This window comes from Grammomys surdaster, unplaced genomic scaffold (genome assembly GCF_004785775.1).
Source record: "Grammomys surdaster isolate TR1022 unplaced genomic scaffold, NIH_TR_1.0 191, whole genome shotgun sequence".
NCBI classification, from domain to species: domain Eukaryota; kingdom Metazoa; phylum Chordata; class Mammalia; order Rodentia; family Muridae; genus Grammomys; species Grammomys surdaster.
In genome coordinates this window covers 7,341,811-7,360,302 of record NW_021604636.1, presented here as the reverse complement: position 1 = coordinate 7,360,302, position 18,492 = coordinate 7,341,811, and the positions used below count along the sequence as shown (strand labels likewise).

The 18,492-nt window shown below is 40.6% G+C and overlaps 1 protein-coding gene across 9 annotated transcripts in view; it reads right to left on the bottom strand.

Moving 5' to 3' along the window:
• Positions 1–1,008: 1,008 nt before the first annotated feature.
• Baz2b (bromodomain adjacent to zinc finger domain 2B) overlaps positions 1,009–18,492 on the bottom strand; it is a 304,725-nt gene continuing 287,241 nt past the window's right edge. For 8 of the 9 annotated variants that reach the window (XM_028769276.1, XM_028769275.1, XM_028769278.1 and 5 more), the window contains 10 exons: positions 15,340–15,992; positions 14,520–14,793; positions 14,199–14,354; positions 13,514–13,674; positions 9,102–9,412; positions 8,582–8,717; positions 4,470–4,616; positions 3,369–3,634; positions 3,124–3,267; positions 1,009–2,434 (listed from right to left, as the gene is read on the bottom strand). In XM_028769276.1, coding sequence (XP_028625109.1) covers positions 2,281–2,434; positions 3,124–3,267; positions 3,369–3,634; positions 4,470–4,616; positions 8,582–8,717; positions 9,102–9,412; positions 13,514–13,674; positions 14,199–14,354; positions 14,520–14,793; positions 15,340–15,992 — 2,402 coding nt within the window. In that variant the 3' untranslated portion in view covers positions 1,009–2,280. Of the gene's footprint in view, positions 2,435–3,123; positions 3,268–3,368; positions 3,635–4,469; positions 4,617–8,581; positions 8,718–9,101; positions 9,413–13,513; positions 13,675–14,198; positions 14,355–14,519; positions 14,794–15,339; positions 15,993–18,492 lie in introns of those variants that run through there. The other variant, XM_028769283.1, reaches the window with a different exon arrangement.

The window sequence follows — 18,492 nt, the reverse complement described above, 5'->3', positions numbered from 1 at the left end:
GCAAATAGGGGGAGGGGCTCTCTTGTTTCTCTCCTCTTCCCTCTGTCCACTTGGTGTATACCATACTTCTTTTTCCTCTCTCCTTTCTTCCCTCCCTCCTGTTCCCTTTTCCCCTCAGCGCCTCTCTCTCTCCCTGTCTGGCCTCAAACTCACCTTGAGTGTACCACCATGTCCAGCCTTTGCTTACTGTGTGTGTGTGTGTGCGTGTGTGTGTGTGTGTGTGTGTGAGAGAGAGAGAGAGAGAGAGAGAGAGAGAGAGAGAGAGAGAGAGATGCATGTGTCTTCTCCAGTGTACCTGCTCATTCCAGAGGTTGATGTTAATTAAGTCTCTTCTTTTAGCAAAGTTTTCCACCATATTTTTCCATGTCCCTCACCAAACCTCACATGGATACAGATGAGTTTGCCATGTGCTGGCTGCTCAGCAAGCCCCAGGGAGCTTTCCAGCATCGCCTTGCAGTTAGGGTTACAGAAATGCCAGTGTGCTTGTGGCTTACACGTGGGCGCTTCGGATGTGAACTCAGGCCCTCATGTTGGAGCAGTGAACACTGAGCCCTATCCCCAGCTGCCTGTCTTGTTCACTAGTGGCTTTCCAGCATCCAGCTTTGGCCCACCAAGACTTACAACTATGAACTCATGGCTTAATACACATGACTAACTTCTTTTATGACAGCTGGATTACGTAGCTATAAACAGCTATTTCTCATATCCTAATGCTTCATGTTGAAATTGTGAAGCAAAACTAGGTCCGGAAATGTACATATTCATAAAACTCAGAGACTTTGAGCCAGGCTCTGCACTCGACCTGCTGCTCTCCGAGTTAATACACATGTTAAGCCTCTGCAAAAACCCAACTTATTAATAAATGCCTTTTGACCAGAATGTGTGTTCAGTGAGAAAAACTAAAACAAAACACCACAACCAAAAACTCACCCCCAGTTGTAAACTCTTATTGCACGAGTGCATAGTATATAGTAATGAAAAATAACACCCCTAAAAAAAAAAGAATGCTACCTTTTCCACAACATTTTATTTTAAATAAAACTTCAAGTACTTTTACATAGGTACAAAAGAACTCTGCTCTATGTGCCTCCAACAGGCCACAACACACAGTAGATAAAACACAGTGGTTACAAATGTCTTTTAAATTTATTTCTGAGGCAAGGCAGATGGGAGGGAAGTGTTTCTATGAAAAAATACTGTGTGTGTAGGAAATCGTCACGATTTTATTTCACATGGATACAAATGATTATACTTTAATTTAGGCCCTGGTGGCTTAAAATTATATAACAAAATAGAAAAATGGAAAACTACTATCCCCTACACCCTGTTTCAAAGGCAGGCACTACCAAGATTAGGGAGACGCCACAGTGTCGGTAGAGGACAATCACTGTACAAGCTGTTCAGCTGTAATGACCTTCAGACTCTGATCAAATGCTACAGTCCTTCTAAGGCATAAACAATAATGTCTCCAAACAATATATACACATAATACATATTAAAACAAGACTCAATATAAACAATAATGAACAATATATACACATCAATTTTCACTGGCTTGAAATACAATGTAACTACACACGTGATGCGCAACATATATATATATTCATATATAAATGTACTTGTGACTCTACAGTAACGTTTATTTTTGGTGCTTTCAGAGCACATCAGTGTAAACAGTTAACTTGGCTTTGTTTTATATTTTAAAACATTCCTTGTTGTATTTTCAAGATTTAAAGCAATTTTCTAGTTCTTCCTTTTCACAGAAAACGAAGATTCTGGATGTGGTTTAATCATAAATAATTCATAAAATTAAATACATTCACTAAAAAATAAACTACAAAGTAAAAAAATGAAAAATAGATATTTATTGAGAGGGAAAGGAGACCCGTCCCCCACTTAGAGCTCTGGTGTTGGCTATTCAGTGCGAGTTGATAGAGTCTCGTTGCTATTGCACTAGAACACCCTTTCCTTGGAAAATTCTTTGGGTGCGCTTCCCTGTTCTACCTAAATTAGCTGATGAATCACACAAACCAGTGACCAAGGGTCTCGGCTGGAGGAGTGAAGCCTCTAAGACTGGTGTCATTCTTCTCATCCTTCTTAAATATATGGGTGTGTATGTATACATGTACACATATGTACATGTGTACATACACACACACCAATTTTAAGGAAAAAAGTTAATATGCATGTGCCTTGCACATTTGTGTGAATGCAGTTCACATCGCTGGTCTTGTTTGTCCTTGTTCAAAGGAAAAAAAAGAGAAAAAGGAGATTACAACTTCAGCTCACTTTGAAGGTATCTGTCCACTTTTTTTCAAAATATTTCCGCATACTGTGGCCAGCTCTGCCTATGTCCGAGTCATCTTCATTAAATGTTTCACAGTTGTCAAAAACAAGCCTGACGTCTAGAGCAAAGGTCTCAAAGTTGGGATACCTGAAAGGAAACACATCATTACGGATGCTTTCACAGCTATGGACATGGACACAGAGAAAGGAAGTTAAACAAGGCGAGGAGACCGGAGCAGTGTAGCTGTGCACGAGCATCTAAAACTCCTCCCACACAACTCCCACATAACTCCTCCCACATAACTCCTCCCACATAACTCCTCCCACATAACTCCTCCCACGGAAGCAACACATTCATTATGCCCTGGGCCACGCTGGACGGTCAGCATTAAAAACCAAGTGCTCTCTTGGTCATAAAACTAGGTATTTTCCAGGACAGGCACGGAACCTATCCGTAACTGTGATCCCAGCATTTGGCTGGCAGAGAAGGCGAAAGGTGGGTGAGTCTGAGGCCAACCTGGGCTACAGAGTTAAGACGTCATCGTGAAACCACAACAGCCACAAAAACATGCTTTCAACTGCCCCATTTACTACCGACTTCTTCCAGTCCTGCTGGAGGGCTCCACAGCTTGGCTACTTTGCTAGCTCCTCTGCCAATCATATTCCTATGCATCCTGTGACCCTCACCCAAAGTGCAAATAAGCTTCTACCAAGAGAGTGGAAGCATTTCTCACGCACTGGAAGAATCATGCTTCCGCGTCTCTACACATACTTTATGATATGTCTGTCCTCCATTGTCGACACTCACTATTTGCTGAATAGAAATGGATTACTTACTGTCCGTTATTTAGCTTTTCTCTAATTGTAGAAAAATCCATAGGCTTCTTAATAACCTTCTTATAGCCCGGTACAAGTTTCAAGTTCACAGGAAGCAGAAAAGGCCAGGCGTCCTCATGTGTTTCCATTTCAGTCAGGATCATACTGCAGAACATAATGTCAGAAATCATACCTAGACCTTAGCATGGCCCAAAAGAAACACACAGCCACAACGACTGAAGAGGAAAAGAAGAAAGACAAGATACCTGCAGAGAGCCAGGTCCTTGGAGTCATCTTTTTTGGGTTTCTTAACGGAAGTGGCACTTTCTGCTTTTGACAGGTTGAGGGAAGTGTTTTCCTCCATTTTCCTCTTTTTGAGATCTTTGCTTCCTCTTTTGAGTGAGCTGCTGGTGGAAGCGGAATCTTCATCTTCCGTGTCCCCAGCGACAATTCCTTTCTTGCTTTTCTTGGATTCATTTGTTTTTTTTCCTTTGACATGAATTTTCTTGATTTTTATACTCTGACCGCTTGCCTTTAATTAAAAAAAAGTAAATGGGGTATAAGAAAGCAACTGCTTACAGATGTTCTCACACTTCCTATCTTAAGTGCTTGACAGGATCGACAAGGAACACTAATGCTGTGCTAGAAGACTGCTAATTCTATTCTCTTACAGAATCTGGGGATTTCTTCTCCCGTAATAGAAGAGTTACACCTAGTAAACCATGAAAAACAGCTATCTTAAAAAGACTGGAGATGCAGCCCCACCGTTGGCAGTTGCACAGCACACGTAGGAACAAACGTGTCTGAAAACAGAGCCATGGGAGCTGTCAGCAGGGATGCTGAGAACACAAAGGGGGACAAACGGGAACATGAGCTCAAGAAGCACCAAAGAAATTTGATTTTTAAAGTGATCAAATCTACAAAAAATATTTTCTAGATAAAGAATGAACTGTATTTGTGATGAGAAAGTTTTACAAATTGTGGTTCAGAGCGCAGGAAAAGACAGGGAGAAAAAAGAGCCATGACTCTGCTCAGGCCATTCCAGCATGGTTTTAGTTACAGAGAGAGGCAAAGGGCCAAATGAACGCAGGACACAATCATTCTAATAATGGGTGACTGATACGTTAAGTCATAAGGGAGGGAGAGATTGATCATAACAATGGGTAGAACAGAGGAATACTGGAGTGACAGAAGAGGTGACTTGGGAAACACAAGTTTGTATTTCTGTAAAAAGGCTTCTGGGATTGAGAAAATGCTCTAGAATTGAATAGTGGTGTTACTGAACAACCTTGTGATTTATATCTTTAAACAAAAACATACCACAAAACTCTGGTACTTCAAACAACTTGGTTTCCTGCCACTCTTACCTTAGCGATGCAAGCCGGACAAAACCAGTCTCCATCGGGAATGGTTGTAATCTTGGGCCTGTGGCAGTAGGTATGGCAGCCTTTGTCACAGCCGTCACACAGTAGAAGCAGTTCCTCATTGTCGCCCTTCCGGCAGATCTGGCAGTACTACAACACACGGAAACCACTAAGATCAGTGCTCCGCCGTGAGCACTAGCTGCTGGCTAACAAACCACACTCCTCACTTAGATTAGGAACGAGCATTCTGCTTGCTAACGAATGTAGAATAGCCACACACATCTATGTATCTCTCGTTACACAGATACGGACCACGTGACGGGCGAGCAATCTTTGTGGTAAATGCACATCTCAGATACACTGCATAGAACAAAGCTAAAGGCCGGATGCTTTCACACACTTCAGAAGCATGTACACATCAACATATGAAGTCATTAACATGATGTCAGAGCACATGAAGCAATGAAGAGCTTTAGTGCATGGGACTTTTAATGTTTCATCTTTGCTTATCTTACTGTCCTTATGATATTCTGAGAAAGAAATAGGTGTTAGAGTAGTTTTATTCTGAGAGAGAAATGAGAGTTACAATAGTTTTTAATATCAAAACTCAGAAACTTTCATTAGTATAATTATATATATTAATAAGATATTCCTAGATTGTATGTTATCCATCTATGCTGTATAACTGACTACAAACTGAGTCTAAAACAGGAAACTTTGAAAAATCAGCCAGCGTCAATTTCTGCCACAAATATAGAAAATGCATCTCATAAATTATTTCCAAGTAAAAAACAGAATACAATAACTTACAGTCATAACTTGTTTTCTATAACTAAAAACAATTATTTTTATTGAAAAATATGTAATACCATTAATTACTTTAGTATGAATAGAGAACGTTTCAGAGGGAGAAAGGAAAAGTTGCACAGCGTCCGAGGTCCTGCGAGCAGGGTGAGCATTAGTGTCATCTGAGGTTAGGTCTTAGTCTAGTCATGATAGAAAGTGCCCTGCAATCAGGATTGAGACGGGATTCTCTGTGTAGCCCTCACTGTCCTAGAACATGCTCTGTAGACCAGGCTGGCCACAAACTCACTGAAATCTGCCTGCCTCTGCCTCCTGAGTACTGAGATTAAAGCCCATAGCCCAGCAAGAATAAAAATACTTAGTTATTAGTTTATATTACAGTTAGGTATTTATAATCACAATTCAAAATTGCTTCATTTAATTTCCAACACATTATGTGCTAGCCTAGAAACTCTAAAATAATCTTATATAACTCAGTATGTATCCTAAGATATTTCTTAAAGCTAATTGAAATGGGAGGCACACACTAGTCAAGAGAACAAGCATGGACTCTATCTAGTAGAAGCATCAGATATATTACTAGTAACATAGTCATGTATATAAGGACAAAAGCAGCACCACTGGGTAACTTAAGAGGGCATTCCACCAAATCCATGCTCCGCTTTTCAAAACCCTTGCAAAAATACTTATTCAGAAATAACATGTGTAGGGTTATATTTAAATCTATAATATTAAAAATTATATTTATGAACATAATTTTCTGTTTACTGGAAAAACACCAAAAATACTACAAAGTCTACCTGACAGCTCATGCCCAATTTAAAAATATTAAATCTTTTCAGAGAAAAGGTGTCAAATATAAAACTTCTAGGCCTTTTTTTTTTTTTTTTTTTTTGGTTTTTCAAGACAAGGTTTCTCTGTGTAGCCCTGGCTGTCCTGGAACTCACTCTGTAGACCAGGCTAGCCTCGAACTCTCGAACTCAGAAATCCACCTGCCTCTGCCTCCCAAGTGCTGGGATTAAAGGCGTGCGCCACCACCGCCCGGCCTTCTAGGCCTTTTTAAAAAAAAAATCACAGTAAAAGGTCACAATTATGATGTGAACGCATGTATATTGATACTTGTTTTAATTCCTTTGCTACAAAAGCAAAAAAATATGTAGGTAGAGAATCACCTAGAAGCAAACTGGCAGTTTCCTCTTTCCTGGTAAGCTAAGACTGTTTTTAAGGATACAGAGCACTTAACATGTTGTTTGAATTTATTGTGAGGACAATTATGGGGACTGACATTTACAAAAGTACTTCTTAATCTCTCAGCAGCAAAGCACATCATATCACCCTTCATCACCACCCCCATCACCACCCCCCCCCCCCCCCCCCCCCCCCCCCCCCACTACCACCCCCATCACCACCACCACCACCACCATCACCACAGACTCCATTTCCACCATTATTTGCAGGGCCGAGGATGGACTCAAAGACAGTGTGCACATTAGGTAAGCACTGCACTGCTGAGCCACACATTCAGTTGCAAACAATGTGGTAACAAATATTTTTAAAATGACGCTTATGATACGGTTATATTACATGGTGATACACGCGCATTACTAAGGTGGGAAGGCATATGAATTTCAAACTGAGAAGGTAGAGGTGAAGGCGGTGGTGCCTGGCTCCCATTTTTCTTCTTGGGCGACAGAGGCAGGAGAACTGCAAGCTCCAGGCCAGCCTGGACTACACAGGGAGCCTGCCTCAAAAACAAACCAATAAAAGAGAAGTAGGATAACAGAAACATGCTCCTGGGTTTGTTTGTTTAGGTTTAAAACAAAATTGACCATTATCATGACCTCAGAGGAAGATAAACAAATTATACATTTCATTTTAATGTAAATTCAATTAATTGTTTTTATCCACTGTAGTTTAAGATTTCAACAAATACATTTGCCCAAGGAGATTATTAAACTTGCTTTAATAATACTTTTAGGGGAATTATATTTCTAATAGTTTTTAGAGAAATACAGTGCTTTCAGCTCTATGGTAAATTCAATGTATTGAAAAGACCTTAAGTTCAGACACACTGTAAAATAGTGCAGATTCAGATTCCACATATATCTTTAGGAAGAAATAAAAAAAACACAGACACAAAATTTACTTGTATAAACTGCATATAAGTATTTGAGCAGTCCAAGCACCAGAGTGCAACTGAGGGAAGGAAGGCTAGGTTATTGGGATCTCTTCTTTTCTTAGGAATGACTATTTCTTTTGTTTTTTTTTTTTTTGGTTTTTCGAGACAGGGTTTCTCTGTATAGTCCTGGCTGTCCTGGAACTCACTCTGTAGACCAGGCTGGCCTCGAACTCAGAAATTCGCCTGCCTCTGCCTCCCGAGTGCTGGGATTAAAGGCGTGCGCCACCACCGCCCGGCAGGAATGACTATTTCAATAAAGGAATTTTCAGCTTCACCTCTTCATGAAAACAAATTTTAAATACTTGAATTTTAGTTGTTTGCTTTTTTGTTTGTTTGTTTGTTTGTTTTTGGTTTTTCGAGACAGGGTTTCTCTGTGTAACCCTGGCTATCCTGGAACTCACTCTGTAGACCAGGATGGTCTTGAACTCAGGTGCCTCTGCCTCCCAAGTGCTGGGATTAAAGGCGTGTACCACCACTGCCCGGCTAATAGGGCACTTTCTACATGATTTAAAACAACTGACTGTTTGAAAGTAAGTGACCTATAGCTGTTATTTTAAATATGTGGCATTATGATGTCCGGCACAAAATGAATGCTTGCTATCCAATAGCCAACCAAGGTGGGTTTACAAAGATGAAAAACATTTTTTAGTTTACTGATCAGGAGAACAAGTTCTGCTGTTTATGCCAACCTCATCTGATACAGACACTAAGTCTGAGCTCTGTATTGAGTATGCCGATTAGTATAGAGAAGTAAAACAATTGAGGCCTGATGGAGCAGAAATGCCAGTGGATAGAGGGCTTACAGGAGTGAACAGCCTTCAAAATATTTACATTAACAACCATTATGATAATATAGAGTTCGAGGCACCTTGTTAGGATTATAAACCAGTATTAAAAGAAGACATAACAAAATCTGAGCAAAGAGAAGACAACATATTTGGCAGGTTGCTACAAAAAGCTCAAGGTAAGGGAAAAGTAAGATTATATGCTATTTAAGAATTAGATATACTTTCAAGTACAGTATACATCATTGTAATGATAGAGTAATATATAGTTAAGAAAGATCTGGAGGTTGGGAAAAAAACAAGACAGAGGGAATCAGTCATAGTATTTCTTAAATAAGAACACTTACAACTTTCATAATTGATTTTTCCCATGCTATTGATCTCTGTAACTGCTGGATGCACAGGGCTACCTGTGCAGCACTGCGAGCTTCTGCTAAGGCCCTTCTCCAGACCCTGAGCCCTGGAGCAATATCCTCTTCAATTCTGCATTGAGATACAGAGAAATTGAGTAGGTCATGGCCACATTTATGGTCACCGAATGTGAAACAATCATCACACTGACAGCCAAGCAATGACAAAAACATGTAACAGCCAATAAGTATAAAGTTTAAGCAACTAAATCTGATGTAGTGCACAGACTGGCTACGTGCCTTGAAGCTTAGTCACAACCAGATAAATGTAAGATCACTTTGCAGGATTATCAATGCACATAACAAAAAAAAAAAGTTTTTACAAAGCACCATGCAAATAGCATGATCCACGTGGATCACAGACATACAAGAAGATACATAGATAACAGGCAATAGAAAATAGGCTCCAATTAGCAAAGAAGCACAATAATTTGTCAAGTTAATCTCAGTAACCTACCCGTCACCATCACCACTAACGGATGGTGCAGGAGCGGGGACAGTAACTGTGCCCACATTATCCAGTTTGATCTGAATGGTGGTACTTAAGGGGCTCTTCAGATACCTTCTCTCAATGTTCCGCTCCAAATCAGCCAGCCTGGTTACAGCTATATCTAGGGGGTTGTCACTCTTCCGTGCCAGTGCATGCGCACTGTTTTCTTCGTCACCAGTAAGTTCTCCATCATGCTCCTTGAACAACTTAGTAAATGACTTATGTTCAAAATATACCAAGTCCTCCCTTTCTGACGCAGGCTCTGGACACATCCAACCCTATACATCAAGAAAATAATGTCATTATGGTTTCTTCTGACAATGCTAGATGGGTGAGTTACCTTTACTTAAAACTCAGCAGCAACCACCAGTAGATCCCAAGGATCTTTACTAAAAAGGTTTACCTGGTGTTTCTTAATGCTAGGTTAAAACAGGAGAAAGAAAAGGAAAAGCAGTTGGTGAGAAAAGTGTCTGAAAATTAATACTGGTTACATTAGTGGTAACATTCAGCAAAGGATCAAAGGTTAGACTAACAGTTCATTAATGCTATGCATACACTGCAAAGGAATGTCGCAGTGGCCTGGGAACTTCTCTCTTGGTCTCTGACGGCAAGCCTTCCACTGCTCCCATGCAGTCCGCATACCCACCACTTCCCCACTTTCAGTTTGCTCCATGCCTCAGCATATGCAATTGCCCTTGACCGTGAAGTGCTTCTCTGTCTTCACCCAACAAGCCCACTCGCTCTGCGTCACTCATGTCAGGGAAGCATTCCCTGAAGGAAATCCTTCCCTGAACTCCTTCAGGGGTGACGTCCTCCTACTAAGGCTCCCCTGGGATCCTAAGGCTGCACAGCCTTGCCATGGCTGTGCCTTCTCCCCTAAGTCTCAGGAGGAGGGCTGGGGCCCTGTGAGCCTTTACTTGTTTATTTCCAGTACAGTGAAAGTAAAATAATGGGTATTCACTGTATTCGCATTGGTTGAATAGATGAATAGCCTTATAACCAAGGGCGTTCATGCTGATCCTTTGCCCGCAGCTTTAACAAGTTCCCAACTGCTCACATCCAAGTTCCTCACACCCCGCTCGGACGTCCACACTGCACTCTCACTCCATGCCTCGATCCTCTCTAACAGGGGATGTTTCCAGTTCCCAGTGCTGTCCATGTTCCCACCTCTTACTGCACTATTCACCTGGTTTCTGCCTGACAGAGTCTCACGTATCTTCCTACGCATCTCAACTCTTCATGGCTTCGACTGATATCTTCCAAATACCCAGCAGAAACCAGTCCACTCTTTAAAATTCACACACAAAACTATACGTCTTTATGGTTAGTTACTAGACTGCACCCATGTGCCCACACCTTACCGTTCCACTACAAGGCAAGCTTTCTGGGAACTAGAAGCACGTTTAATCCAATCATGTAGTATCTACTGCCTGATAAAGACCAGCTACTGTGCCAAAGTATTATTAAAAACAGAATTAATTCCTTGAAAATTAAATCTCTTTAGAAACTATTAATTTAATCTCTGCATTAGAACCGGATTTCTTCCTTTATCCCAACAGAATATTTATGTTTAGAAAAAAAAGAAGTGTGGGAAGCCACGTCCAGTGTCATGAGAAGCTGAGGCAGGAGGGGTCCTGAGCTTGTGGCCTGCAGGAATGAGGCCCTGGCTAAGGCAGAGAAGGACTCAGGATATACAGGAATGTCTTATATGAAAGCAGTAATAACTTATAACAAATCCTCCCCATATTCTAAAAGGGAAGCAATCTTGCTAACTAACAGAAACCTTGTAAAGCTAGTGTGTTTTGATTCTGCAAGGTCCCTGGCAAGACCACATGCTCCATGTGTACATCAAGATGGCTGACGTCAAGTGTCACTTTAGAAAAGACCCTTTGTGCCAGTGTCCAAAGGCGCTTCATTTGATTTGTTCTGTTAAAAAATGTATGAACAACTTAGTTAACTGCTGTAAATCTGGAAGATTTAAAACTAGAAACAAAACTTAATGCTTTGGGTAACAGAGTCTGACAAAAGTAGCTCTGAATGCTGGAAAGTACACTCAGATAAAGCTAGCAATAATAATATAACAAAGATAAATGCAAATTTTAGCTTTGATAGTTCAGCAATAAATCAGAAAAATACAGTATGTGAAAGAGGTTCAGGGAGGTTTTTGCTGTGGCTCAGATTCAGTAAAGTCTATGGATGGTGGGGTGGTAACGACTGCCAGCAGTTCAGTTAGAGGTAACGGAGACAAGGTCAGATTAAGGACAGAAAATCCCATGCAAACCTGTGTGCATCTCCACATACAATTACAGATTCAATAGCTGAGAGAGGCTATAGACTCCCACGGTTTGCAGGAAACATCAGGACCTTAGAAACCACTTCCGAGGGCTCATGATAAAGGGAAAACAAATAGGAGACAGGAGAGCTATCTAGGGGATGAAATAACAGGACTCTAGCATACTAAACAACCAAGACGAGGGCCAGACTTTCCTACTTATGTACAAAGAAAACATCAACATTGTTAAAAATGCAAATGAATATATTATAGACCAACATCATGGTTTAATGTGCCTTCATAATGCCAAGCTCCTTGGGCTAAAAGGATTTTCTTTTTAAGAAAACACACACACACACACGCACGCACGCACGCACGCACGCACGCACATACACACATATATAGATATAATTAAGTCTTCAATAGATACTAAAACATTTCATTATTACTTTTACCTCTCTTTCATCATTTAAAGACAACTCAAGACTAATAAAATTATAATTCACTTCCCAGAATATTATAGCACCATTCACAACTAGCTTAATAACAACAGGATGCTAAGGTGCCCCACTTAAACAGCAAATTCCACTCATTTTAGCTGCTGAAAATTGTAAAATGTTCTAACTACAAACATTGGCATGAAAGCCAGCGATGCGGTAGGGTCAAGCCACCCAGCGTGACTGTTCCAGGCCACACTCTAAACGTGAGAGAGACATGCTTTTCCAACTCCTGGTCAGTCAATACTGGCAAATTAAAATAAGGATAAGGAAAATTAAAACCACATGAACAACAGGTAGTAACCGAGAGAGGGCAAAACCAGAGTGTGGAAAGCAAGATACGGTGTGCTGGAACTATAGTCAGTACACAGGAAAAACCCTCTGATATTTCCTGGGCCCACAGCCCGATAATTGGTCTTCATGCTAGTAATATTGTGTCACCAAGACAATTTAAATTACATTCATTATTCTCAATTTAAGGAGGCAGTGAAAGGCATAAACTAACAGATCCAACAAACATGTTTAAAAAAATTATGGCACTAAATGGAATAATTTTCACTTCTCCAGAAAATTAGCTTGTGTGCAAGAGTTCCTTTGTTGAGGATGCCAGACAAATGAGGCATGTGGACAGCGCGCAGACGAGGAGGAGGAGGAGGAGACGCGCTGTTTTACAGCACAATAGTTTGAGGAGGTGATACATTTGCTAGTAATTATGTTCCTGGCAAAAAAGGGATATCATATTAGCTCTGGAAAACGACAGAACTGGGAGACCTTCACAACTAATTATGAAGAAAAATTATGAAGCAAAATTTGAATTATTGGGCAGGACAGGATTATGCCGTACATTTTCCTTCTGAATAAAGTATAAACAGCAAGTAAAGTGACATTTGGAAGCCTCTGCAGGTTTCTCTGTTTAGTCAACACGTAGATACTACGTAGTGGAACAACCTTTCCGCTGTCCTCTTTCTAAACCAGAGCATCATGTGTGACAGGAAAAGCCTTCCTCTGCCTCTCTGAGCTCTGACCACTGCTGTGACATGCCACATCCCTCAGATAAAGACCGATGAGCATGCATGCATGTGTTCAAGGTGTGTCTGCTTTGTTAGAACATGAATCCTAATACCTCTGTATTGTCTTTGAATTTAAACTGTACAATGTAAAATTGTGACATGTAGCACAGTTATAAATAAGGGGATTCTTGGTCTTCCATGAGACATCACAGTAGGACTCTGATAAGATTTAGAGAGAAAATTGTGTTTCTCATGGTGAAAACAAAAATTCGCTTGAGGTAAAGAACTCCACACCAGAAAAGCTTTCTGTGAATGGCACTGAGGAGACCACGAGCTGTAGGAAACCACAGAGACTATACAGCTCAGAAAGCCACGTCTGCACACATTCTTTGCCACTTAAGTGATGACTGGAGGACTATTTACATTGAACCTGCTTCCTTACCTGTAAAGATGGGAGAAATCCACTCAGGACTGTTTTGTGAATTAAATGAAATAATGTAAAAAGATCTAGTACAATAACAAAGTTTCTACTACACATATAATAAAAATTAATTACCTTCCATTATCCTAACCACAGATTTTATGCCACGCCAGCTTTACCTTCACTTGCAAACTCGCTGACGCGACCCTCCGCTCCAGGTCCTCCACTTGCTGGAGAATGCTCAGGTCCAGCTCCATTGCTTGCTCTTCTACTGACCAGTTTTCCACTATATCGCGGGTTACCTGATTTTCTTCATTTTCGTTTAATTCAATAATAGCAACTACATTTGAAAAGAAATCAGCTATTAAATCATTCACAAAAGGATTTCTTCCTCTAAATAAGTAGAATGCAGGATTATGCCGTACATTTGCATATCAACTTCTTAAGATACACGAGTGTACTTATGCACATGCAAGCAGTTCACTGCTAAGTAGGAAATCGACAAGACACATAAGATAGTATGCAGATAGGTGCTAAAAATGATAAGTAATACAATTAGAGAAAAGCAATTAGCCACTGTTAGGCAACATTTAAGTACTAGTATGTGTGTATACTGGAGAGATTCCTCAGTGGTAAGAATTGTTCATCCAGGACTTGAGTTTGATTCCCAGCATGAAAATTAGGTGCCACCTGTAACTCGAGCTCAGGAGATGCAATACCTCTGGCCTATGCATATCCATATCCATACCAAGAATTAAAAATAATTTGAAAAATAAAAACGGAGAGACATATTATAACATTTTGGGGTAAAACGAAGAATTTTCATAAAAAAATAGCGTAGAAATAAATCTCTTGGGCACATACCGTCCTTATTCTTGACACAGGCTTGGGTAATGTAATCCAGGTGCTTCTGTATTTGCTTTTGCAATGCCTTTTCCCTTATCCCCCGGAGATGCAGTACTTTCAGCAATGTCTTCAGGTCCTCGGGGTCAATGATTCTCCACCAACCGAACTGCATTTCTAAGACAGTACATATACAGTTTACACGATTTTGAATAGGAAATAGTGGCATAAAGCAAATCTCAGGACTTGTTAGCCACACAAATCCAACATAGATACATTTATAGAAGACGAACTGTCACAGGAGGTACGGTAAGTGACTGCAGGTCAGGGTGCTGTACCTACCTTCTGGGATAGGTTTTGGACTAGGAAAATCTACTGGTTTTGCTACTTCAGCAGCTGCTGGCTGAGCTGTGGAGGGCTTTTCAGCTGGAGGGACTGGAGATTCACTTTTACTTGAAGCAACACTGGAAGTCAAGAATGAACTACCATTTCCTTCTGGCAGTCCCAACCCTGAGCTGAGACCAGGCAAGGGTGATGTAAATGGGACACTGGACGTGAGGACACCAGCAGGCCACCCACAGAACTGAAGTCCCATCATAGACACACCACTTTTCACCTGTAAAACAAAACATTTCAAACTCAGATTAGAGTTCTGAGGGTAAGGGCACCTGCTACTAGGTCTGATGGCCCAACTTCCCCCTGCGACCCACATGATGAAAAGAACCAACTCCTGCAACTCTGATACATAATAATAAGACATTTAAAAAGTGTTACATAATAATAAAAACATTTAAGAAAACAAAATACCAATTAATCTAAAGAGGTGGAGGAATGTTTAGAATTTTTTTTCAAATTCTAAAACTGTATCTATTTACTAGAGAAAACCTAATTACATTAGCAACAATGTTAACTTTCATGTTATATCTGTTCCCTAAGAGTAATTACATGGTAGTTAACCTGCAGCTGTAATGAACTGAATATTAAGGTCAACTTAGACACTGGTTAGACATTAGCGGTGCCAATGAAGCTTGGTGACAGAAATTCTAGCTGCTCCGAATTTCAGACCTGTTAGAATATTTTAACTCTGATGGGAAGATCTCTGTGAAGATCACTAATGGTTTAGTGAGGTGCTGTCACGGTACATCTTGTCAGCATTACTAACCTGAAGAGGTGACAGAGCAAATGGGTTCAGTCCAGCGGGGCTCTGAACAGAAGAAGATCCGAGCAGTGCAGCTGGAGCCGGTGAAGATGACTTAGACGGTGGCTGAGACTGAGGAGTCACTGAAGTGGCGGACAGGTCAGCATGGGTCAGGGACGTGTCGTCACAAGGTGTTTTTGGCAAAAGGCTAAACCACTGCCTGTTCTTTTCAGTCAGTGTTTTTAACAGCTGGTCATTGGGGAGAGGGCTGTAGAACTTCCCACAACTACCAGACCCCGAGCTAAACAGACTGGTGTCTGTCTTTCCCACAGGGCTTTGTGCTGCTGCTGAGGGAATGCTTCCCAGTGGATGCCTCCCACTGTTCTGATGAGACAGTGGACCCCCGTTTGTACTAACGTTCACTTTTGAGGGGGTCATAACATCTGACTCTGGAGGCATTTTAGCTACCTCCAAAAGCTTGCTTAACTTGGAGAAAGAGCCAGGTTTCTGAAGAAACAGATTTGTGTTATCTTTCTCTTTTGGGTCATCTTTCTGCTCGCAGTGATCTCTCGTGGGACAATTTAAAGTATCTGCAGAAGTCTCCAATACTTCTTCTTTGATCTGGAGACTCTCTGCCTTTTTAAGCTTTTCTTTTTCTTTTGCAATTTCTTCTAGGCCTACAAAAGTGAAAGATGCTAATAAAGTAAGTTATTACACAACAAAGTACTACTGGAGTTAAACTTTACTATTCACAAAATCATATATATATATATATATATATATATATATATATATATATATACACACACACACACACACACACACACACACACACGTAAGCAAAGTTCTGTAATATCTTATATCCTGCATGTTTTTCTTTTCTATGGATTTTTTCACTCATTAGACACTTGGTATATATTCTAGAAAAATTAAACTATAGGGGCCGAGGCGATGGCTCAGTGAGTAAGAATGCGAATGCTTGCTGTGCACCCACAGAAGGAGCAGGCACATGTGACCATGCATGTGTGAAATCAAGTGTTGGAAGACAGAGTAGGTAGCTCAGGAGTCTGCAGCCAAGACAGGCTAGCAGAAACAGTAAGTTCCTGGTTCAGTCAGAGACCCCAAGTGGAGGCAATAAAATCAAGAGAGGTAAAGAAAGACACCCAATGTCCTCTGGCTTCCACATGCATGGCACAGACACACATACGCACAAACTTCAGCCAAGTCTACAAAGGTCCAATCATTAAAAACAAAGTCTGCACAGTAAAATCCACTAGATCTGCATAACATTCCAAGGAAGTTCGCCATGAACCTCTCAGCCTATGTGATCTGAAAAAGGGAACCCAATCTAGACTAGCTGTTTAAATTAATTGAGACTATATAAACATTTGGAAATATCAATAAATCTATAACTACATCATAGATTTTTTTACATCTATGTAATTCTATGGATGACATCATGACTGATCTGCTGAGAGACCACGCAGAGTGTAACTACCCACTATTTACAATACATGATACGTATTTTCTTTTTTTTTTTTTATGTTGTGTATTTTCAGATATGGATTTTGTTTTCTGATCTATTTTCTTGGGCAAATCTTTAAAATATGCAACTTCAGCTATATACTTTTAACAGTTCTTAAAGCATATTGTCAAAGTGTCCCCTAGAAAGTTTGGACCAACTGTACACCAAATACACTCACACAAGAAGCACATGAGGGTAGCTATTTTCCTACATCCTTAACAAAACTGAATGCTATCAATAATTTTTTTGTCTTCGTCAATGCCTAGGAGGTAAAAAATTAACCTGGATCACATCTGATCACTAGTGGACTAAATATCCTTCTGTGGTTTATTATTCTCCTATGACTGATCCAAAGATGGTTTTTAAGAACTCTTAAAACAATAAATCTAATAATTTATTCTATCATAAAAGCAACAGCCTTTCAGGTTAAAATGTCCAGTCGTGAAGTGTGCACAGTAAAGCCATTCTGCCTATCCCTCAACCTTCTCCTCAGCAGTAGTGGTCATGTTTAATCGATTCTACATATGTATAGCTTTCTTCTAGAAGTTACACACACCATTCAGTATCTAGCTTCCGGTGTTCATCATTTTTCATATTTATTTCTCATCTGAATAGCTTCTTTGGAGACACATCTGTTTATGTCCATTTTATATTGTGTGTATGCATGTGTGTGTACATATGTATATATGTGTACTACTTATGGTTTATAGTACTGCATAAATAGAATCCTGTAAACTCCTCTGCAATGTAGGATAGAATCTCAAGTCCTTACTAAGGCCTCAGCATTCTACATGATCTGACAGAAAACCTCTGTAATCTCCACACCACTGGCCTTTCTCCCCACTTTCTGCTTCCCAGTGTGTGAAGACTTTTCTTCAGGCCCTTTGTTCTTACTGATCTCTTGCAGGATAGTGTTCTACCTACTGGTTCTTGGCCGTCATGTCTCCAAGAGCTGTGTCTGACCATCCTATGTGCTCTAGGTTTCTCCCGACTCTTGGAATATCGTCCTTTATTGCTTCCTTTAGAATTTACCATTAAACACACTGATCTATCTTTAATCCTCCCCTTATGTGTCCAGTGGACTTCAAGTCAATAAGCTCTCCTTATCGTGGGGCTGGTATAAAATAAAGGCTCAGTAAGTATTCCAGAGATGGCTGTGAAGGATGGAGTTAGAGCCGCGGCTACAGTGCGCTGACACTGCTGCTGTGGCATCACAGGGTACCTAGGTTCAGTCCCTCAGAGTGTGAGGGGTGTTTAATTCTCTCTGAAGCTCTAGTGAGAGCATCCCATGGCAAGAGGCACTCTGGGCTTCAGTTTGACCATCTGCATGGCACTGAGTGTATCATCTGTCACCAGGTCTCTATAAACATTTGAAAGCACCCACATCCTTCTCCTAATTTAGCTTCAAATTGGAATTAATTCTACAGATCATACTAATTCTTCTGAGCAGCTCAGACAGGTTAGAGATGAATCTGTGAAATAACCACTTGACCCAAGTCCTTGCTGGCTGTGAGCTCTCACTTACAGAGTCACCCCCTCAGCCATGTCTGGGTCAGAAAGAAAATGCAAAGGGAAAGGATGTGTCTGGAAAGGCAAAGGTGTTCCTCCAAGGGAAATGATTATGATTCTTCTCTCTCGCTCCCCCCCCCCCC